The sequence below is a fragment of the Leopardus geoffroyi genome, chromosome E3 (assembly GCF_018350155.1).
Source record: "Leopardus geoffroyi isolate Oge1 chromosome E3, O.geoffroyi_Oge1_pat1.0, whole genome shotgun sequence".
NCBI lineage: Eukaryota > Metazoa > Chordata > Mammalia > Carnivora > Felidae > Leopardus > Leopardus geoffroyi.
In genome coordinates, this window is record NC_059340.1 from 35,655,003 (window position 1) to 35,678,406 (window position 23,404).

At 46.5% G+C, this 23,404-nt stretch overlaps 1 protein-coding gene across 28 annotated transcripts in view; it reads right to left on the reverse strand.

The window, feature by feature from the left end:
• Positions 1 to 23,404, reverse strand: part of RBFOX1 (RNA binding fox-1 homolog 1) — a 2,066,775-nt gene that overhangs the window by 167,995 nt on the left and 1,875,376 nt on the right. For all 28 annotated transcript variants that reach the window (XM_045461768.1, XM_045461754.1, XM_045461744.1 and 25 more), the window contains one exon: positions 15,876 to 16,118. In XM_045461768.1, coding sequence (XP_045317724.1) covers positions 15,876 to 16,118 — 243 coding nt within the window. The remainder of the gene's footprint in view (positions 1 to 15,875; positions 16,119 to 23,404) is intronic.

The window sequence follows — 23,404 nt, forward strand, 5'->3', positions numbered from 1 at the left end:
TTTCCCTTCAGTGTTAGTTATGCTCCTATTATATGCAGAATAATAATCAGAGGTCCACTTAGCTTGACTTGGGAAGTAACAGATCTGTAATTACCTCGTGTCTACAGTGTCATTATCAAGGGCTCAGCCCCAATGTCAGACCACTGTGAATCCTCAGAGAGCCTGTAGACCAAGCTGCTGGTGCAAAATTGTAGGGCTTCCTGGAGCCACAAGCTCGTCTCAGGGTAGGCTGAGATGCCTGGGCAACACAGGTGGGGCTCTGTGCTAGCCTTCAGCTGTCGGACAAAGCCCAGACCCTGTTCACCGGGAGTTCCCTCTGCCTTGGTATTCTCCTACCCGAGGAGGCCTTGTTTTCAAAAGAAAACATGGGGTTCCCCACTCCCCAGTGTCTCCCCCTGCTGAGCTTGCAAAGGTTAGTGGGAAAAGATATTCTCTGAAGATATGTTGAGAATAATGGAAGATTCTTCAATGACTATTTTCCAAAAACTGACCTTCAGCGCCTCTAGTCAAGCCTTCAGAGGCCCTTCTTGGGATCAATTGTTCTTGCTACAGAAAAATTGACCCTGGGGCTTAGTACATTGTACTTGTTGGCTCCGGAGCTGGGCATCGGTTGTCTACCTCAGTCAAGGGTTGGTTCCACTGGTGGTGCCCACACGCTTTAAAGAGTGCCATGGTATATCAGACAGAGGAGTGCCTTTGCATTAGCCAGGACTGAGTGTGAGTTCCAAGCCCATCACTTTCTGATGGTACGCCCTAAGGCTGTTTACATAACCTCTCTGGGACTCGGTTTTCCTTATTGATGAAATGGGGCTAAGCCTACCAGCCACTCGGTTGGTATAGAATTAATAAACTTAAAACCTGAATAACGTTGGCCAATACCATAAATATCTACTCTGTTAATAATAACAATTGTGACATTCATTCCGTGACCTCAGAAGAATATAACACTTAGTAATCCATCTTGGATTTAAATCAAAGAAAACAGTGATATATCACTTTCCCAAAGCTTCTTGAGAAAACAGGGGCTGTGTGTGTGTGTGTGTGTGTGTGTGTGTGTGTGTGAATACAGATGTATTAGGGGGTAGGAAGGGATGCTACATTTCTGATATAACTCTGGCATTCACTAAATTCTGGCAATTACACTGATATTTATTTTCTGGTCAGAGTTCCGCAGGGAAGGCCAGTATGATGAAGGAGAAAGAATAAAAGAAATGTAATTCACTGGTTAGGAGAGAAACTGGAAATATTTTATTAAAAAATAGTCCAGAAGATCCAGATGACCTAGCCAAACTCGAACGCGTACAAGGCTGGGTCAGCTTAGTAAAACACTGTAGGTGGCCACTATGGCAAACAGCCTTGAGGGACAGCCGCATCCTCAACACTAGCACACCACTGCTGTCTCCTGGTAAACTTTTCCAGTTTTTAATCCAAGCCAGATTATACTGCGAAATCTCCCAATGAACATGTAGCCAGTTCATTCCATTTGTGAACCCAACAAAACAGGCCTGAGGTCTAAATAAAGCCAGCAGGCCAGCAATATGCAAACTTCGGCCTAGATGAGGAATCAGCAAACCTTTTCTGTGGAGGGCCAAACAGAAAGCATTTTCAGCTCAGTGGGTTATACGTCTGTTGCAATCACTCGGCTCTGCAAAAGCAAAGCAGCATAGACAACACATGAATGAATCAGTGTGGCTGTGTTCCAATAAAACTTTATTGACAAAAACAGACAGTGGGCCGATATGGACCCATTGATGATAGTTTGCCAAATTGTGTCCTGGCTTAACGCTGATACTAAAGGCCTGGAGTAAGGAGGAGAGAAGAGGGAAAATGGGGTGCTGGTGAGGGGCTCTGGGTCCCATGGATAGTTGGACCAGGAAGAGAGACAGCCAAGGCTCTGAAATCCAGGCAATGCTTCCAACTCCCCTTTTCAACCCCTGACCAGGTCCCCTCTAGTCTTTGTCAAGAACATCAGTGGCTCAAAACAGGAGACGGCCCCCAAATCCAAGGACTAATGTCCTTGCTTCCCTTCCGCCTCCAAACCATCACTCCTAGAGTCAAGGAGACTCTTCTTTCCAAGCCTGCCCACCTTCGTGTTCTCTCTCCCTTTGGTAAAGCCACCAGATGGGTGTCACTCAGAGACAGTGCCTGGAACCTCCGGCAAGTCCTTGCATAATTGCTAACCCAGCCCCCACTTGCAAGACAAGACGGGTAGAGGGGAGGAGGGGACGGGACCCACCTCCTGTCATTCCTGTACCACGGTTACCACTGCTTTTCTTAGTAAAAAAAAAAAAAAAAAAAAAAAAATGGTAGTTAATTTCTTCCCCTAAAAAAAGGCCAGGAACAATCTCTTTAAATTACAGTGTTACAACGTGAAGCAGAGATGCATAAGTCAAATACAATTTGGGTTATAATTAGCGATTTCCTTGTAGCAAGTTTCTCTGGGAGATACAGGCTTCCTTAGTCAGCTTGCCAAATGGGTTGAGGCCCTTTTCACTTGGCGGGGCCAGTGGATACCCTGGGGGTACAGGGGGTACAGGGGGTACAGGGGGAATGGGAGGAGGGGGTGAGGGGAGATTGTGTGCGTGTGTAAATTGAGGCAGTTTTGAGCTAAACGCAGAATTACGGGGACAAAGATTATTAACACATTTGTCTGCTATAACATCATGATTAATAGCAGGGAATGCCATTTAGGTAAAATAAACTACTTCTGAAGGGGAAGTCACACGATGTGGGTTTAGGAATCTGCCAGACCTCTACTTGCATTTATACTCCTCCCTTTATCAGTTGTATGGCCTTGGGGCAAGTTACTTAACATCTGTGCTTCTGTTTCCTCATCTATAATTCTGGCACCGTCCCATCCATCCCTTGATGGGCTATGGAATGTGAAGAAAATGTGCTGCCTAGTGCTTGGCTGGTGGAGTGAATAACGGAGTGGATTCTGTAGTCCGATTGGCTGCCTCCAAATCCCTGCTCTGCCCTTTCTGGCTTTGTGATGTGACCTTGGGCAGTCTCCTTGATTCTCCTGTGTTCTGGTTTTCTCACTGAGGAGACAAGGGGTCACTTAGGGTACCCATCTCTTCTGGATGCTGTCAGATTCACTCAGGTCATGCACCTAAAGTTTTCTTTTCTTTTTGTTTTTCTTTTTCTTTCTTTTTCCTTTTTTCTTTCTTTCCTTCCTCTTTCCTCCTTCCCTCCTTTCTTTCTTTTCTCTCTTTCTCTCTCTCTCTCTTTCTTTCTTTCTTTCTTTCTTTCTTTCTTTCTTTCTCTCTCTTTCTTTCTTCCTTCCTTCCTTTCTTTCGAAAGAGATAGAATCCAAGGTAGGCTCCATGCTCTGAGCTGTCAGCACAGAGCCCGATGCAGGGCTTGAACTCACAAACTGTGAGATCATGACCTCAGCCAAAGTTGGACACTTAACCTACTCAGCCACCCAGGTGCTCCATGCACCTGAAGGTTTTAGTATCACCGCACTGGGTATGTAGCATATGCTCACTAAATGCTAGTTACTGTTACCAAACATTAATACATGATAGCTGCCTCTTCTTTTTTTCAAAATTCTTTTCAGTCCAAGAAATTTCTAATTTGTTTTTCTCTATCTACCAATCATAATGCATAATTACATTTTCCACTTTTAAAAGACCAGGGTAGCCCAAACTTTCCAACTTGTGTTGTTTGTAACTAACTCTATCATTTTTTTTAAAGGAAGAAAATTGACTTTTTGCCTCCAAAACAAGTCCACAACCCTTAAGGCTTCAAATCACCTTGCTCCCAAAGGCCTGGTTTGTGTGGATCTATAAAGGCTACAAACCTTGGTCTCCTGAAAAACATACTTGTCCAGGTAGGACACTGACGTCACATAAAAATCAGGTCCTTGAGCCCAGATACATTCTGTTCCTGATGTAAGAGGATGGGCTATTGTCTGGATTGTAGTGACCTTCTCTCCACAGTCCAGGAGGTGGAGAACCCTTAGCATCTGTGGGGGCTCCATTCTGGTGGGCTCACCTACCAGGCTCACCTGCCTCACAAAGGTCCTTTGTTCTTCTAAGGAGGCAGGGAGCTTATGCAATCACTCAGACTAGCTGTACACGCAAGGTTATAATTGGACGATCTGATCGCCTCTGTCCTTTCCAGGGATGAAAAAGGCAGAAACCCAGACTCCTTAGTTAGAGTATTTTGACCCAGGAGTGATTCAGACTAGAGCTCGTTGGAATATATAATACTACTGAATGAGCACAGCCTCCTCAACCTAACCAACAGGATCAGCAGGAAAGAACTAGGTAAAATAAAGACTCTTTTTAGAAGTCTGGAAGCCTTAGTGAGAGTAAGGCCCTGAGGCCTCTGGCTAGGAAGTAAAGCAGGTTTTCAAAGAGAAATGAAGCTCCAGATCATACATCCCGATCTGCTCCTAAAGTCACCGGGCTTTGTCCATTTCAGTGCAGAGATAACCAGGAGATAGAAAGGAAAAGAAAAGAAAAGAAAAAAAAAAAAAAAAAAAAAAAAGATGGCCACAGAAAGTATGATCCATAGGGAGGGGAGTGGTGCAGTGGAAATTTTCTTTGGGGATGTTCTTGCTGAGATATTCACTGTGTGACTCAGATAAGTCACTCTCCCTCTCTGAGCCTTGCTATCATTCACAAATGAAGTAGGTAGACAAGACGGTCATTTCAAGCTCTAACCTACTCTGACTCTGCATTTGTCATGCAGGAGCACCCAAGCTGTCTTTTTTTTATGCACCTGTAATGAAGGATTAACGCTTCCAATTTTACCTCTTGTTTAAAAAAATAAATTAAGACCCCAAGACTAAGTCGGGGGTTACAAACTCACTATCTTCAGAGGCTGGGCAGATAAAAAATAAAGCAGGACTCAACAGGAGGCCACTTAAAAATCCAAATGGCTGCTTGCTCTTGAAAAACATCAACAGATGCTGTAATGCTGGGTCAGCAATCCAATACGGCAATGATTAGATGGGCGTGTGGGGGCACACCTTTGGATGGCCCATGGGTTCTCTAGACTATCAGTGTCCCCACCAAGGGGTCACATAGCACCATGTCTATGGTTTTAAAATTCCTATGTTAATGAAGAAAATAATGCTTGCTTTTACCTATGTCTCCATCATAAACCGATCTCTCTCAAACAAGTATGTGACTTGCGTGGACCTGAAAATATCTGAGTTTCGGCCTTTAACTTACGTGATCTCCGTCTAGCTGTACAATGAGAAGACGGACCAGGTGGACTGTTCGGTTTCCTCTGGCTCTAACCCTCCAAGGGTCTGTGGCCCAATCAACCAGGATCTCTCAGTTAACAGAGCATAGCCAACCACCTCCTCCAGCCAAGAATCCAAACAGAGCACAGAATTATATGGCCACCAATTAGAGCATGAGCTGTGGTTGGTGATGAGGGATTCACATACTGTGCACAAAACAGAGTAGTGCTGGCGTTCTAAGTTCATTGAAAAACAAACAAACAGGGGCGCCTGGGTGGATCAGTCGGTTGATCATCCGCCTTCGGCTCAGGTCATGATCTCGCGGTCCGTGAGTTCGAGCCCCGTGTCAGGCTTTGTGCTAACAGCTCGGAGCCTGGAGCCTGGTTCGGATTCTGTGTCTCCCTCTCTCTCTGCCCCTCCCCCACTTGTGCTCTGTCCCTCAAAAATGAATAAACGTTAAAAAATTAAAACAAACAAACAAACAACAAAAAAGCACAAGCAAAAGCAACAAAACCCCCTAATGGGGCTATGAGCCATGTGACAGCAATTAGGTCCTTCAACACCTAGACCAGCCATTTGTTCACCTCATGGACGGCTCACTTCATCTTCAGATTATCCAATCATTAGCCTAACCCTTTAGAATTACACAGTGTGCTAATACTTGCTCAAAGAATAACATCTTAATCAAGGAGGGAGACTGCTTAGTCATACTGAGAGGGTAAAACTTGACAATGAATCTAGGTGTGAATAAGCACAAAACACCGAAATGGAGACTAAGTCAAGGTGAAACATTTCAAATGGCTACAAGAGTAGCAACTCTGAAATGACAATGAGATCTCCCTAAGGAAACATTAACTCGGTCTCAGAATGTCTGATCTTCCCTTATTTAGCAAAAGCAACATGGCTTTGAGCCCTACAAACTAAACTTCAATTGTATCTTTCCCTAATAAATCTTAGCCTTGTTTGTACATGGCCTAGAGCTAATTAGGTCAATGACTAGCTTGTACCAATCAGTCGGACTCAGACCTGAGTGGTTGAAACCTACTTGTATAAAAATCATTCTACGTAAGAATTACCTTTATTTTCTTTTCTTCTACAAAAATTTTTCTTTTAATGTTTATTTATTTTTGAGAGACAGAGAGACAGAATGCAAGTGAGTTGGGGCAAAGAGAGAGGGAGGCACAGAATCTGAAGCAGGCTCCATGCTCCGAGCTGTGAGCATAGAGCCCGACGGGGGGGTCGAACTCACGAGCTGCGCGATCATGACCTGAGCCGAAGTCAGACGCTCAGCTGACTGAGCCACCCAGGCGCCCCTATTTTCTTTTCTTACAGTTTATTTTTCTTTATTTTGAGAGTGAGATAGAGAGTAAATGGGAGAGGAGCAGAGAAAGACGGAGGAAGAGAGGGAGAGAAGGAGAGAGGGAGAGAGAGAGAAAATACCAAGCAGACTCCGTGCTGTCAGCACAGAGTCCGACATGGGGCTCGAACTCGCAAACTGTGAGATCATGGCCTGCATCGAACTCAAGAGTCAGATGCTTAACCAACTGAGCCACCCAGGTGCCCCATGAGAATTACTTTGAAAACCAACGTGGGGATTTGGGCCTTAGTTTCACTCTTAACGCGCAAGAAGTTACCCAACTGTTAGGATGAATTTATTCTCCCCCAAAAAAACGGTTTGAATGGAAAATTAAGGACAAAGGAGAACACTCTGACTTCCCATTGTGAAAGATGGGACTTTCTCATAATTATAATGGTTTCTATGGTAGAGGGTTTGCTGTGTGCCCATCACTGCGAAACCCTTCCACGACCTCACTGCTGCTCTAAACCTCACATGATCAAAGGTGGTAGGTGAGGCTCAGAGTGGTTACATCACATGCCAATGGTCCCCAACAGTCGATTCTTTATCGCTTCTCTTGATTATACCTAATGGCATTTACCCAGGGCCATTTTCTTCGAGCTGTCATGGGAGTCATGAGAACCTTCACCTCCACCGGATTCCAAGGTCATAGCCCTGTCCTACAACTGGACATTAGACACGTGGGTCTCGGATGATCTCAGCTATCCACCCCTCTCAGAGTTATCCTAAGATGGGCTTAATCATGCCATGTGGCTCCTCAGGACTGGGGACTTTGGTGAACAGACTCTTTAGAACAGTAATATGGCCCTGGTATTGGGTAATAAAGGTCTTTAACTTGTCCTGTAAGCCATGGGCCATTCAGTTTAATGCTATCCCGGAGACAGAAGCATAATACTTGGCCTTGTGAGGGGACAAGAGAATGTTCCTGTGTCCTTAAAGTAAATGTGAACCTTAGGCAAATAGAACCTGTGTGGACAAAACAGCTCAGCCACACTGTCATCTGAAAAGACAATTGTGAAGCCACCGAAATGTGTTATTGGAGTTTGCTCAAGGCACAGGTCTCAAATAAGAGCACCTGCTAAGCTTGTAATACGGTACGTGCTGGGGTCCACTGGGGCCCTCCCCAGGGCAGGATGGGTGATTCCCAGGCAAAGCGTTCCTTTCTGCAGTACTGGGGATACCTTCTGGGCTCTGTGCCCTTCTGAGTTTTGGTCTTGAGTCTGACACACCTGGTGTAGAGCTTTCACTCCTACTTATTAGCTACAATGACCTTCAGGACGTTCCTTGCCTCAGCTCCTTACTAGAACATGGGGATGATAATGCCTCATACGTACTTAAAATTTTTTTTGGTAATAGAGGGTCAAGACAACTTGAGATTATGTGTGAAAAGAGCTTGGAACATAGTCTGACACTCACTGAGCAAAACTATTATTTTTGAGATTGCTATTCCCCATCTCCTGTTTCGCTGTGGCTACCCACCCTATTTTTAGACAGACATCCCTCAATGATTTGGCCAAATTTTAAACATGCACAGGTGAGGTCCAAGTTCTCCAGCAGGGAGAGGAACTCTCCGGTGTTCTACAAGGCGGCTCTGAGGGTTGGTGGGAAGGGAAAAGAAAGAAGTTTTGGAGAAGGGCAGAACCCCAGTGGAGGAAGGGAACAGTAGGGATAGTAAGAGCTGAGAGGTCAAGTGACCAGCCCGGGACCTTTCAGCTTCTGAATAGTGGAGCAGAAGGTCTAATCCCAACAAACCTGGAATGTAAGTTCTTCACTGACCTGCTACTTTAAATCGGAGAGCAGGGCTGAAGAAACTGGCCTGGCATAGAATTCTGGATTATTCCCCCAGGCCTCAGGCACTGGTCACCTATGCTGCCAGCCGGGAGACCCTTGGGAATACCCTGGAGGTCTGAGGAAAGAGGCCAGGCTTTGACATGACATAGAACTGGTGAGGCTCTCCACCCTGTCACTCACAACTCTCCCAAACTCACGACGTCTTTGCCTCTTTGCCCCTGTTTTCCCAGTGTAAAATGTGAGTACTGGTATCATTTAAAGGGGTTGGGGGGAGGGCAAAACAAGACGATGACTGTGCAGTGCCCAACATGGACCGTGGACCACAGCAGCCTTCAGTCAATGACAGCACACCTCCCTCCCCTCTTCCCTGACAGCAGACTACTCTCAGATTATCTTCTCTTGTTAGAGAGAGGGGGAAGCCATGGGCAAGCACACGCAGTCAGAATGGCCATGAGCCGGGAGCTGGAGGGCACACTGTTGCACAAGGGTGTGGGTGGCACGCCTTCTCAGGTACTGCCTGCGGGGGTAGCTGAACCGCCTCCACATTTTAGATCCATGCGCCTTTGAACCACTCACACAGAGACACCCAGGGGTAGACAGCAATCTCTGTGCCCAGCTGCTCACTACAGCCTAACAGGGAATAACAACACTGCAACATAAACCCCAGAAATAGCCTCAGTTCCCCCAGTGAGACACCTCTGCATGTAAGATCGCAGGCGAATGTCTCCAAGAATGAGCTGGATCCCAAAGCGTGGCACAGAATCATCTTCCAGATGCACAGTGTGCCCAAGTGGGTGCTCAGTCGACTTCAGTTCTGTTCTTTGGGGAAGAGGAATTAGAGATGCCAAGATCTGATTCAGAGACAGAAAGATAGGAGAGAGACAGAGACAGAGAGAGAGGCAGCGAGGAGTAGACAAGCAGGCTGCTACAGACTAAACGTCTGTGTCCCCCCAGATTTACATGTGGAAATCCAACCCCCCCCCAAGGTGATGACATTGGGAGATGTGGCATTTGGGAGGTGATGAGGTCATAAGGTGGAGCCCTCATAAAGAAGCCTCAGAGAGCCCCTCGTCCCCTTTCACCACGTGAAGACACAGGGGGAAGTTCGTCCCCACCAGACGTGGCCACTGCCACCGTCATGATCACGGACTTGTCAGTCCCAGAACCAGGAAATAAATGTCTGCTGTTTATAAGCCACTCAGTTGGTAGTATTTCTGTTCTAGCAGCCCGAATGGACCAAGACACAGGCATATGCTTCCACTGGCACAAAACGTTTCTGGAAGGAAACACAAGGCATTGGTAACTGTTGTTTCTGGCAGGGAGACGAAGAACTAAGAAATTTTGGTTTTCATTGTACACCCTTTTCTAAAGTGTGGCTTTTTTAACCACAATCCTGAGATGCTTTCAAATAATAATAATAATAATAATAATAATAATAATAATATCAACAGCAGCAGCACCCAGTGAACAGAACAGTACACTGAGTTTTGCCCGTTCCTCAGCTACACAACTGGCTTTAGAAGCAGAGCCAGTATTTAAAGGGATCAAAACAGGAAGTCATCACCAACTAATGTCTTCACTTTGTAAAGGTATTAAAGAAGTCTGGAGACCCAGTTGCTGCTTTAGTTGGAAGCAGCTGAGGGTCAAGGACTCAGCTTCTCAAGCAGCTCTTGTCCCTGTTAACAGAGCCCAGAGCTCGGGGATCTAGCTGTAGGACCCACATTGTTTCTCCCATCAGTTCCCAGAACTGGTGGGAGACTTTGAAACAGACTGCAGAGGTGTTAAAAATAGAAGTTAAGTTGCTACTGGAGATACATGGAGAATTCGCTACTTGCAAATCTCTAATTATAAAATGTCAAGAGTAAAATACCTTGTCAGGAACAGTATCTGATATAATACAGTATTGGGTCTGTCAACACAGTGATCCATGATGTGTTTGGAGGCCTACATTAAATAGACATCCAGCAGAAAAATGTCCGGTGGGGACTCATCTCAGCCCTTGGGGAACAGAAAGGATGACCTGGTAAGTCTTTTCTGTCTGTCCTTTCTTTGCTCAGCTCTGGGAAGCTTTGGGAGCTCTGGGTGCATCCTGCTTCCCTTTTACAGATTCTGCACTTTGTGTTAAATCATGTGCATATATTAGATGTTCTTGGAGCCTACCAGATGGATGGATGTTTTCTCGTACCCAAAACTACTCGGTTTCCCAACGAAATGATGTCCTCGACAGTGCCCTCAGACTGGCATTAAGCACCGTGCACAAAGGACAGTTAGGGTGATTCCAGACACAACACTACCCTATGGAGAATAACTTAGGCATGCTAATACAGGGCTATGTATTCTAGGGTTGGGAGAACATGGGTCTGACCCACTTGGAGGGTAAATTATTTCCTTGAGTAATGCAGAACCTGCAGTGGAGAGAGGGGTACGCTTAGTCAATGTGTGAGGATACAGAGACATTTGGAGGCAAACTTGTCATAGACCATGTTCTGCTTGGTCGGGTCATGAAAGTCCAACTGAAAAGTAGGTCATGGGCAGCAGAAGCACCTTCCATACTGGCCAAGAGAGAAAAGCATATGCATGGAATCATTTGTAGTAGAAAACAAGATGGCCCCTTATATGTTCCTGCTCCTCCCCAATGCTGGGTAAGCCCCTTGCTTCAGTTTATAATGGTTCCTCTTTGAAACTTCCTGCAACAGTATGCACCCCACTCTGCCCCCCCGCCCGCCAACCCCAAACATGGCTGGAGGAAACCAAATGGCCAGGTAACTAACCCTCCACAAATTCACACTCTGTCAGCTCCGAGAGGAACTTGTTGCCCCTCAGATACTCTAGGAATCATCTGAGCCAAACTGATGACATGTTTGCTCAATTTCAGGAATAAATCCATTGCTTCCCCAACTCCTCTGCTTCTCTCTGTCAGCTGATAGCGACTTCGTCACTGAGAACATGAAGGCAACAGAGAAGGAGCTCCTCACAGGATCTCCTGACTTAAGATTTCTCCATGTGCTGGTACATTCACTCCTTCTTCTTGCTGTGGTCTGAATGTTCCTGCCTCTCCCTATTCACATGTTGGAATCCTAAAGCCCCAGTGATGGTGTTAGGAGCTGGGGCTTTAGGGGGTGATTAGGTCATGAGGTGGCACCCTCATGAATGGGACTGGCGTTCTTAAAAAGGAGACCCAGAGAGCTGCCTTGCCTCTTTCACCATGTGAAGACACAGGGAGAAGGCACTGGCTATGAACCAGGAAGGGGCCCTCACTGGACCACACTGGCACCTTGATCTTGGACTTACAGCCTCCAGATTTGTGAGCAACACATTTCCGCTATTTATAAGACAGTCTGTGGGATTTGGTTACAGCAGCCCAAATGGACTAAGATGCATCTCTTCTGTCTCAAAACTGAAATGTTTCCAAATGCTCATAGATGCCTTATTTGTAGCAGCCCAAAGCTGAAAACAATCCAGGTACCCATCCACAACTAAGTGGATTGACAAATTGTGGCACATCCACGCAATGGTTTGCGACTCAGCGATGAAAAGCAGTGAGCTACTGATACATGGGACAAGTCAGATGAATCTAAAAGCAATGATGGTGAGCCCCAAGAGAAGCCAGGCAAAAAGAACCCATAACATTTGATTTTGTTGCTATAAAATTCTAGAAATTAACAACTAAGCTAGAGTGAAAGAAGCAGATCTGTGGGTTCCCCCGGGAATGAGGTAGAGGGCAAGGAGGAAAGATTGTAGAGGGGTATGAGAAAACTTTGGGGGTGATGGATATGTTGGTTACAACATCTGTACATACGTCAACACTCATCAAATTTCACACTGTAAATACAGAGAGGTTATTGTATGTCAGTTATATATTAATAAAGCTATAAAAGAAAGTATGTCTTCTTCTTTCCTAGACCACCTGCTCTATTTGTACACCCTTGGTCACCTGAGTCATCATTCCCCAGCTCTTGTTCCCTGTCCCCACCACCTGGCCCCACAGGTGCCTTCTCTTTGGCATAAAATAGGATCCGAAATTGATTCTTGTACAAATTGCTTCCCTGAATTCTTACGCCCCTGAGTTGTTGTCTTTTCTTTCTCTTTACTCCAAGTGCTTACGACGGATAGTGCACTCTACCCCCAATCATTCCCATTTATTTCTCCACTCCCGGTCCCCTGGCATCTCTCCCCAACACTCTAGGGGCACTGCTTATTCTCTGTCTCCAGTGATGGCAACTTCAGTAATGTTTTCTGAATTTGCACCTGCCAGGCTGCCCTGACAACACTCTTCTGGTTCAATTTCCACACTGGATACCCAGGGGATACCCCATTCATGTCTCCCTTGGCTCCGTGCCTTCCAAACCTCACTGCTTATGAGTTTTTCAAGGATCTGCCTGCCCTTTTCTTCATTCCCTATACTCGGCAAATGTATCTACTCTGGCCTCTCCATACAAATGGCTCACCCTTGGCTCTGACCGGATTCTCTGTTTAATACGTCTAGTGAGAAGATCCAAAGCACCTTATCACTGACTCTGGTAGGCCCATCTTTGGTCTCTATATTTGGCTATGGGGCTCCTCCGTGGCTCCATTCTCAGCTTCAGACACTGAACGAATACAACCCTGTGCAAACCAGGGAAAGAGAGTGATTCCCAAGGGTCTTTCCCTAGGAATGTGGTATGATGTCAGGGGCTGCAGGGACCATCCCAGAAAACTAGAGAATGTAGTTGAGCAGGAAGAAAAAGGGACTGAAATGGATCTTGTTGGAACCTAACACGTATGTGCCCCACACGAAGCTGTGTCTAAAGTCAGCCCACCTCTAAGACTTTTTGTTGTAAAAGTCAATACATTCCCTGCTGATTTTCTGTTACTAGCAACCAGAAGATTATGAAATGTATATTCCTTCAACCATGATGTGGAGGGACATCCCCCCACAAGTGTCCCATCACAGAAATACACTAAAGCCTTAAACATCTGTGTTCTACAGTTTGCCACATTACAATCATAATAGAACGGAGAGTGTGCCTGCTCACTGTTTCACAGTGCCGCAGTGCCTGGGCCACTATGGACACCCAACTCCCTGTTTAACTTTGTGCTGATCTCTAAAGAGTTCTTTTTGTGAGAGAAGGACATTGAGCATCACAACATCCCAAATGGACTAAGATCTCTTTTTAGGTATGCATCATTAACCCTTCTAAAATTTCATTTTATAACTCTTCTGGCTTAAACTCTTTTCAATGGTTCCCATTGCCCCTAATGTGGAAGTCTATCCACTGATCCAATCTACCAGGCCTGTGGGGTATGATCCCTGGTGACTGCCCCATTCCATCCTTTGCCACTGCACCCCCAAACCTTCTTCACCCTGGCCTCTTTTTAATTCTTTGAATAAGCCAAGATCTTTTCAACCTTGGCATTACTGGCCTCGATATTCCTTCTGCCTGGAAAGTATGTCTTCTCATCTTAACATCTTCTTAAAGACATCATCCTAGACTACTCATCTGCAGGCAGTACCCATAATCTTTATCCTCCATGGCACCTGTCGTTTTCTTAAGAGCAGGTATCACAGTTTGTGTTTATACAAGCTGTTTGAATGACACATGCTCACTCTATGACTGTCATGCAAAGTTATAAGAGGGAAAGGATCATTTCTGTTCCATTCAACCACATCGCTGGGATGAGTCCTGGCCACAGTAGATGCTTAAAAATATTCATGAACGAATGAATCTTCCACAGCAGGTTAGTATACTTGGCGTGAACTGAGGCTTAGTAGATAGTGTCTGATTGGGCATTATTATCCCTTTTTTAGTCCTAAGATAACCTTCTGAAGCCCTACCACCGTTGACTGTCACAGAATAACCCAAAACAAATAAATGGCAACACCATCACTATAACCTGGTAGTCAACACAATGTTAACAAACACCTGCTAAACCAGCAAACCCATTAAATGAACGCATCCCTAAGTTTGAACAGCCAGCTATAGACAGGCAATAGCAGCACTAATCACAAAACCCCAAAGGTGGAAACAGCCCAAATGCCCATCAGTGAATGGAGGTACAAACAAGAGTGGCATATCCATAAAATGGAATTATATTCAGTCACGGAAGGGAATAAAGTACTGATACATGCTACAGTGTGGATGAACCCTGAAAACATTCTATTAAGTACAAGAAGCCAGTCACAAAAGGTCGGACATGGTGTGATCCCATTTTTTATGAAATGCCTAGAATAGGCAAATCCATACGGGCAGAAAGCACATTTGCAGGAATGTGGATCGTCTGCTTAATGGGTAGAGCGTTTCCTCCTGGGGAGATGAAAATGTTCTGGAACTAGATACAGTGATAGCTGCACTGAGCTGTGAGTTTCTCAACCCCACTGAATTATACACACAACACTGGTTGAAGTGGTAAAATTCACCTCATAGACGTATTTTACCACAATTAAAAAAGGGGAGACAGGCAACACACAATGTTAGAGTGTATACTATTTTTAAAAATCTCCGAACCTAACCTCCAAATGTAAAACCCTCCTGCTTCAAACCAAGAAATTCCTTCACAAGTTCTGGTTTTTCAGAGGACTGGGGGCAGGAGAAAGAGCCACAGTTGCCTTCCGTCTATAAAATGTTCTGGACTACGGGCCTGGTGTGCTTGTGAAGAATTCCTCAGCACCTCTCAAATGTACAGATACATCTTGTGGTATATGCGGGGTGATTTTAGGTCATGCACAAACGAACAAGTGTTTAATTTTAACAATTAGTTTTCTTTAGGCTTATCTTTGACTAATACCCAACAATGGTGGGTTTTAACTTACAGTGGTGAAAAAATGCATCTGTTTTGTTTGTTGGCTTGCTTTTAATCCTCGGAATGCATTCACATACAATGAAATGTACTCTCTTTGGCGCATAAAGTCACGTAAACAAACGGCCACCATCAAAATACAGAAAATTCCATGAGCCCAGCAAAATTCTCTGGCGCTCCCCTTTGCAGTCCAGGCCTCCCCCAGCCTAGGGCTCCCAGAAAACACAAAAGAACACAGGTGAATCTCAAAGGCATGCAGAAGGCTAAGGAGGCTGAAGAAGACAGGGGCCGACATGGGCAGGAGCTGTGAACACGCATGAGGTCTCTTTCCGGGGGACAGAAATATTCCGAAATTAGACTGTGCCAAATGGTTGCACAACTGCAAATATACTAGGAATCGGTGATTTGTGCACCGGAAACTGGTGAATTTTATGGTATATAAATTATATCTCCATAAAGCTGCTTAAAAAATCACGCAGTGTATAATCCTACTGAGAGGACATGATTCCAGAAAAGGCAGAACAACAGGAACAGAAATTAGATGAGAGTTTCCCCTCACGAATAAAGTTAAGGAAAAAAGCATTGATTTCAGTAAGCAACATGAGAGGAGGCCTGCAGACAGGTGAATTCTACGAGCCGCTGCGACAGGGGCGGGCTCAGGGGTTGCTCCGCTGCAGGAGCCTCCGTGGGGTGGGGTGCGCCCGGCCGCCACTGCCCCCTCCCCCCTCCCCGGGACCGGCGCCCACTTACTGTGGCAGTGCCGGACACGGTCTGCGCGCTCGTGTCCGCTGCGCTCTGCTCGGAGTGCGTCTGGGCGGGAGGATACAGGTTTAACGTGTGCTCCGGTACGGTGGTCTGGCCCGTGTACTCTGGTGCGGGGTGGGGATGAGGGGCCGTGTATTCCGCGGGGATGCCGTTCTGGGGGGGAGCAAACTGGGCCGAAGCGTAAGGCTGAGCCATGGTGTCCGGGGCAGCTGCTGCTTCCTGATTACCCTGGAAAATCAGAAAGGGGGAGACAAGGCGAAACACCGTGAGCGCGAACCAGGCAGAACCTCTCCCTGGGGCCCAAGGATGAGCGCTCCCCCGACACTTTGCAGGTGCCAGCACTGTGCCAAGAGCCTGAGATGGATGCATCCCACTTAATCTTCACCAGACTCTATAAGGAAACAGTACCTGTCATTTATATAGACCTAACCCCATTGCGCAGATGCAGAAATCAAGGCTCAGAAAGGTGCAGGGAAGTCACATTCCCCAAGCCATCCAGCTCCATAGCCAAGGAGTGGGAGGGTCTGTGCCCTGCTCGATTGGATTTTTCTGGCAGATCCTCCTTATTTCATCCCCATTTTGGAACATGTGAGCATGTAGTTGTCTCCAGTGACAGCAGAGACTTGATTTGATACTTAAAATGCCAAGAGAGAGATTAAATTGAACGTGTGTGTTCTTGAGAAGAGACACAATTCATCTAAGCGTTTGAATTTAATCAAAGTTTTATGTGACTTGGCTCACATAATGGGATGGAGGGGTCCTTTTAATGGTCACAGGGTGTGTGTGTGTGTGTGTGTGTGTGTGTGTGTGTGTGTGATGTTCCCAGTGCCAATATGAAGCAGCCAATGGAAAGTCAAGGCCTAATTTGGACAAAGATGGCACTCTGTGATACTGTGTTCACCATTTTAAGTATCTTTTCAAAATGCTGGACTTCACTCAGCCTCATTAGTCAATGCCTCCCCCCACCCCTTGCCTTTTTTTTTTTTTTTTTTTTATAAGCACAGAGTATTATATAACAATTCACCCTTCCAATCTAGGCAAAACATGCAGTGTGATAATTACAGTCAAGTCAAAAGAATAAAAAAAAAACCCTGAATTCAAATGCTTCCATTTCAGGAAATATCTATCTCTCTCCACCCCACCCCTACCCTTATAACTGTACTACCCTACACACACACACACACACACACACACACACACACACACCATCAGAAACTGTAACCCAGGGGGCCAAATTTTTCATGGTCTCAAGAGATGGGATTGCATGGTCAGAGAGAGAGGGAGAAGCTTAGCAATTAAGCACACCAAAGAGCTGCCTCTTCCATTGTCTGTGGTCAATTAGATGTGACTTCAGCCCTCCTATAATGATACCAGGGCAAAAATGTCAGGATTGCTCACATCTCCTCAGTCCCCGCCACCAACATTTGAGAACCTCTTCAGCTAAAGCAACTTGAGTGCGGCAAAAACATTATGACATAGAAGGGGAGAAAAAAAAAAGTTTATTCTCGGAGCAGCGCACAGAGCTTGTGCATTTGTTTAGAGGGGACCTTAATTAGAATGTTAAAGATGACACTTTGAAGAGAACGAAGCTTAGGATAAGTTTAAACCATTTTACAAGTGAAAACATTCCCATCACGCCCTTTCCTCCCCCAGCTGAACGTCTCCAAATGCCTGGGCCACTGGAAGCAGAAATGCACAGCCATTGCTTGCTTTCTAGCATCTCTTCCTAGCGTCTGGGGCTGAGCAGGGTCTGCCTGCGCTGTGGCTGGATCCCTGCCCATGGAGAGTTAACCCTGACCATCTTCAGGAAGCCACAGGGGACACACAGGGTCCTTGCTGCTCAGTGTGCTTTTGTCTTCTCTTCAAGAACAGCACCTGGTTTTCTTTTAAGAGACACTTCCACTCTCAGCCCAGAGAGCACAGATGTGGCTGAGACCTGCCTCAGGTTACCTCCAGACACAGGACGCCCTGGCTAATCAGAGGGCTATAAAAACAATTCAGTCCCCAGGTGGCCCCTTCAAACCGGACCACCTAAAGCAGAAGCCACACCCAGCAGACGACGGAGCCCAGAAACTGAGAAACAAATGAACTGAGTCCTGGCGACATCATATCAAGTCTGGGATCCAGCTCTACCTGTGGTTAGTAACACCACTCTTTGCTTTCCTTCCACGCATCAGTAAATGTCTCATTTCGTTTAAGATAGGTTTTTTTTCCATGTTACTTACAACCAAAAGAGTCTGGACTAAGAAGAACAAAAACATCCTCTCCTGTTTATAAGCCAAGTTGCACCCTTCTACTCTACAGGGCTGCTCAAGCAACATACCCCTCTGTACACAGATTCCAGGCGATGCTGCTTCTCTCTGGCTGATCAGACCCTGAGAACCCTCCAAAGGGAAATTCATTGTGCCAGATTCTACTTCTGGCCAAAGGCCTGTTTCACTCCCCCCTACCTTCGATCTGGTGCATGTTTGAAATGAAAGTCAGACTTGAGAAAACTCCAGGGGTGGCCCCAGGGGGGAGCATGAAGTGCCCAGCAATGGCAGGGAGATGGTTACATAAAGAAAAGCTTTCCCTCCTGTGTCTTCAGCAGAAAACGGTTTTATGGCAACACCTATGCCCATGTGGCCTCTCTGCACGGCAGAGCAATCTCAGGAAGAGTGACCTGCCCGCCCCCCCGCCCCACCACCAGGTTTCCAAAAACCATCAGAGGCTTAATCTTAGGATCTGGGCTCTCTCTGCTTCAAGAGGAGAGGAGCCTGCCCTCAGGAAGCTGACGGGTGCTCCAACTCTCAACAGCATCGACTCTACCCATTCACTGCCCCTGTGCCTGGAAAGCCCTCGCTACTCCCTTTCCTGGCTAGTCTCGACTGCCCTTTTGGGTCCCTGAACAAGTTCTCCAGCCAGATTTCCCTGACACCGAGCCCACTTCAGCTGTGTGTCCTCTATGCTCCCCTGGAACTTGTGGCCACATCTCACATGACTCCTAGGGCTGCCACTGGAGAGGGTCCTAAGGGCTGGGGATAGTGTCACATTCTACAGTGCCTCTCCAGCGTCCCACAGCATGCTAGCTACAATGTAGGCATTTATAAGTACTTGCTAAGTGAATGCATGCTTGAATGATGAACTTTGGGCTCTGTGGAGCTTAGCCTGGCAGCAGGCCATAGGGTGGGTTGGGGGGAGCAGGAAAGGGGTTGGCAAATGACCCATGAGACAAATCTGGCCCACTGGTCGTTTTGTAAATAAACTTTTACTGAGACACAGCCATGTTCATCGTGCTATAACGGCAGAGTTGAGTAGCTGTGAGAGACCCACAAAACCTAAACTATTTAACCATCTTGCTCTTTGCAGAAAAGTTTTCCAATCAAGGTGGTCAAGGTATCACTAAATATGGGGATGTCCATTAAGAAGCCACCATCGCATAAATAGTTTGGGCAGGAAATAAAGCTGGAAGTTAAACCGGGGAGAGTGAAGGGGGGTGCATTCTCCCTATTCTCCCTAGAACCAAGGAGGGACGCTCAGCTATGAAGAAGGCACCCAATGGAGGAGTCAGTCTTCTTCAGAACGTGGTTTCCATCTCTGCACGTCTGCGCTCTAAGCACACACACATGCAGGCTTCACTGTCAGCACAGTGGGCTACAGAGGGGGACATCCATGAGGACCTCAGGCTTCTGTGCTCAGGGGAGAGGCATCCCTCTCCTCACAGGTGCTCAGAAGGCACCCTGATGGATGCTGCTTTCCTCTCAGGCCTGGAAGGCGCCAGGCACTGTGCTGGGGGCTTTAAATCAGTATTTCTTTATGTTATGTTATGTTATGTTATGTTATGTTATGTTATGTTATGTTATGTTAATTAATTTTAATGTGAATTTTATTTTTGAGAGAGACAGAGAGAGAATGAGCAGGGAGGGGCAGAGAGAGAGGGAGACACAGAATCCGAAGCAGGCTCCAGGCTCCGAGCTGTCAGCACTCAGCCTGATGCAGAGCTCGATCTCACGAACTGCGAGATCATGACCTGAGCCGAAGTCAGACGCTCAACCGACTGACCAGCCAGGTGCCCCTGCATCAGTATTTCCTACACAGGATGACCGCTCCCTGGGGGACGGCTGACAGTGTGTGCAGACACTTTTGGTTGCCAACAGTGGGGGGAAAGGTTGCTGATGATGTCTAGAGGGTACAGGCCAAGGATGGTGCTGAAGCCCCTACAATGCATGGGACAGGCCGAGCCCCAAGTGTTCACTGTGCCCAGACCCAGATTCCCTGCTCTGCACGCACATGCTATATCTTCCATCCCATGGTACTTTGCTGTGGAGTACCCTGCAGCCCAGAACTAGGACGGATTTTGCAAGGTCACAGCAACAGCTCTTAGGGAAGCTGGGAGCTGAACTACAGCCTGGGTATCTCTCATCTGCCAAGGCTATCTGCTGGTAGCAACATTCATTCCCATTTTTAAACATACCTCTCTCTGTCATACATACACCTGTAGCCTCAAGACCTGCAACTCACCCTCCAGGAAGGCAGGTGCTGGGGGATGTGGGACAAAAATACCAGTGTCCCAGTAGCTGGACTAGCCCCTGGGGAGGGTTAGAGCAGAGGCCTGGGAAATTTGTGCCATCTAAGCTCAGAGCTTCATGAGGCTCTGAGGCCATCCTAGGAAAGAGAAGGGCCAGCTGGGGACAGGCTGCCAACCTCTACCAAACCTTGTGCGTTCTGGCACACCCAAGGCACTGAGCCCTAGGGTTGTGTCCGTGGCCACTCAGTAGCCCATGGGTAGCAAGCATTTGGGTCCACGGGGCTCTGGACTGTACTCCTGTTCCTGAAGGCCTCAAACAGATGTTAGTGGGACCTCCCACAGTTACTTATTAACACTGACAGCCATTCCAGAGAGACCCTAATTAATATTCCCAACATTTCCAATTTGGGCTAATTACAGCTAATATTTAATTAAGATCATTGTACTTCCTGTGGAATTATTTTTCACTTTCAAATGGCTTCAGAGATGTCTTTGTTTCCTCCCTAGTGATGTTCCTGGATTCTGAGCTTGGCTGAAGTGTGTTTTCTGGAAAAATACATTTGCGTTAAGGGCACCTTTGGCACTCCAGGTCAAGGCAAATCTTGGGCACATGAACAGGATCCTGGTTGAAAGCTGAGGCCAACTTCACGTAGGTGACAGTGACAGACAAAAATTATTTGGAGCGTTCCGGCTAGACATTCCCTCATTTGTAGAAGCCGCCTTTCTTCTACCTCCGATGCCAAACCCCCACCTTTCCCTAAATAAGTGGAATGATCACAGAGATTCTGATATCTACTGAGTCAGGGTGCCTGTGGGTGTTCCGAGGTGATGAGGAGGGTGATTCTGCCTTTCACAGAACCCCCACATCACCGAGCAAGTGCTTCAAGAGATCTGCAAACCTAACATCAAATTTTCAGTGCCTGGACTTTCCTAGGTTGCTGACAAATACACAATTTTTTTTTTTTTTTTTTTTTTTTTAAAGCCAAGACTGTTTTAACATCCACTATTGCTGCTGCAGAACCGGACAGAAACTTCAAATAAAGAACATTGATTAGGAACGTAGAGGAAACTTCCTTGTCCTCAGTCAACCAAGCCTCAATTAAAGCAGAGACTCAACAACAGCAGGCTGATGTGGGACCCCATCATTATCCGAGACACCCCAATGGGTAGCTTGGATTCCAGTTACTGAGCACAAGAGGATTATTAAAATGCAACCAAGTCTGAGTCACCAAAGCAAAAATAAATGCCATTTCAATTTAAATATTTTACTGAAGCATGAAATAGCCAGGATATTACTGCTATTTTAAGACAAACACCGTAATCTGACTATTAGTATAGTATGTTGATTCTACCGCATGCAGACTTTCAGAGAGGCGTCTTCAAACACAGGAGGACCGCTTTGGTCACTGGAATATCCCGCATCTTTAATTTCCTTTCCGAGGTGGGCTCAGGAGTCAGAAAATGCGAGGTTTTTTTTTTTTTTTACCCCTAGACATCTCCTTCTCCCAATTCATTGCCCTGAGGGGTTTAATAAAGTAGTTTTTAGAAAGCAATAAGAGAACAAAGGGTGGAAACACATCAGACTTTGCAAAATATTTTGGCCCCAAATCTAATGCAAACCACATTTCAACTGAGGAATCGTCTTTACGAAGCAGAGCACAAAGTGGGGATGTTCTTTTCACGGTAACTGCCTGACTCTCAATGAGAGGGGAGGGTGCCTGCTTTCAGAGCCAACGTGGACTTTAAAATAATGAAGTATTGTTTTCTGTGTGCATGCGTGTGCCTCCCCAGCTTTAATAGTCCAACTTCTCAAATCATCTTTTCCCCTTTAGCTTCTGGAATTGATTTGTCCCCAGTGCATTTCTTGCCCTGAGAAATCCCTTCTGGCCTAAACACAGTCCTTATAATGAAGACATGCCCAGGGATTGTCCAGCCCTGGTAAAACAGTGATTGCATCCATCCGCACAGCCAAGAAAAGCAGCCACTCCCGGAGGGACCCCCCACCAGCCCGGACTCCTGGAGGAAACCCTCCCTTCCGGGCTGCCTGCCTGCAGTTGTCGGTCTTGCTGACTGTTTGACTTTAGTTTTGTAGCATGGTCTGTTCTAGTTCTCGGGCAAGGAATTGCGCACATTCAGAGAAAGCCTCCAGTGCCTGACTGAAAAGAGCTAAGCTGTATCATGCCCCCGGGGGCATTGAAACAAAGAAGAAAATGCAAAATTACACCATTAACCTGCTGGTTCTAGGACCAGCTCAGTTCGACACACCAAGCAGAAAGCCGACACACACACACACACACACACACACACACTCTTGGCTGAAATCCTCCCCCCACCTCCGAGCAGGATTCAAGGAGCAGAGTACGTATCGCAGAGAGCAACAGAGACTTAACGCGAGGAAAGGCTTCAGCTTCATTCAAATTCACAATTTCGAGTGAAATATAAAATCAGGAAAAATACCTGCTGTACCATCCTGCTTCCTTTCTCCTCCATAAACTTAGCAGCTGTTCTAGCCCCACACCACAAAGCATCTGCCCAAAGCAAGCCTCAGTTACGAGCGAGGGTGTGCGCTCTGTGCAACGTGTGGATGGCTGGGTGTTGAAGGAGGGGAGCTGAGGCCGCCCGGCTGACCTCCCCCTCAACATCTGACTGCTCCCAAAACCAACCCCAGATGGGACTCTTTCCGCCAGCGAGGCCTGGCCCATCAATCACGGCTCGCCCCTCCTCTGGCTCCTGTTCTCAGTTTCAGGGTGCACACTGAGCAGATGATTATATAGAGGAGGAAGAACACACACACACACACACACACACACACACACACACAGAGCGCTCGCCTACATTAATAGCTGTTTAAAAAACATTAGAAATGGTATCCTATGCATTGCCTGGAGCTGGAATTTTTCATTACTAAACTAAATATATGATATGCAAAGTTACGAAATCCACTGGGGAGCTTGCTTACTATCCTATTTTGTTTTATATTTTTAAGAGAGGTGGGGGCACCGGGGGT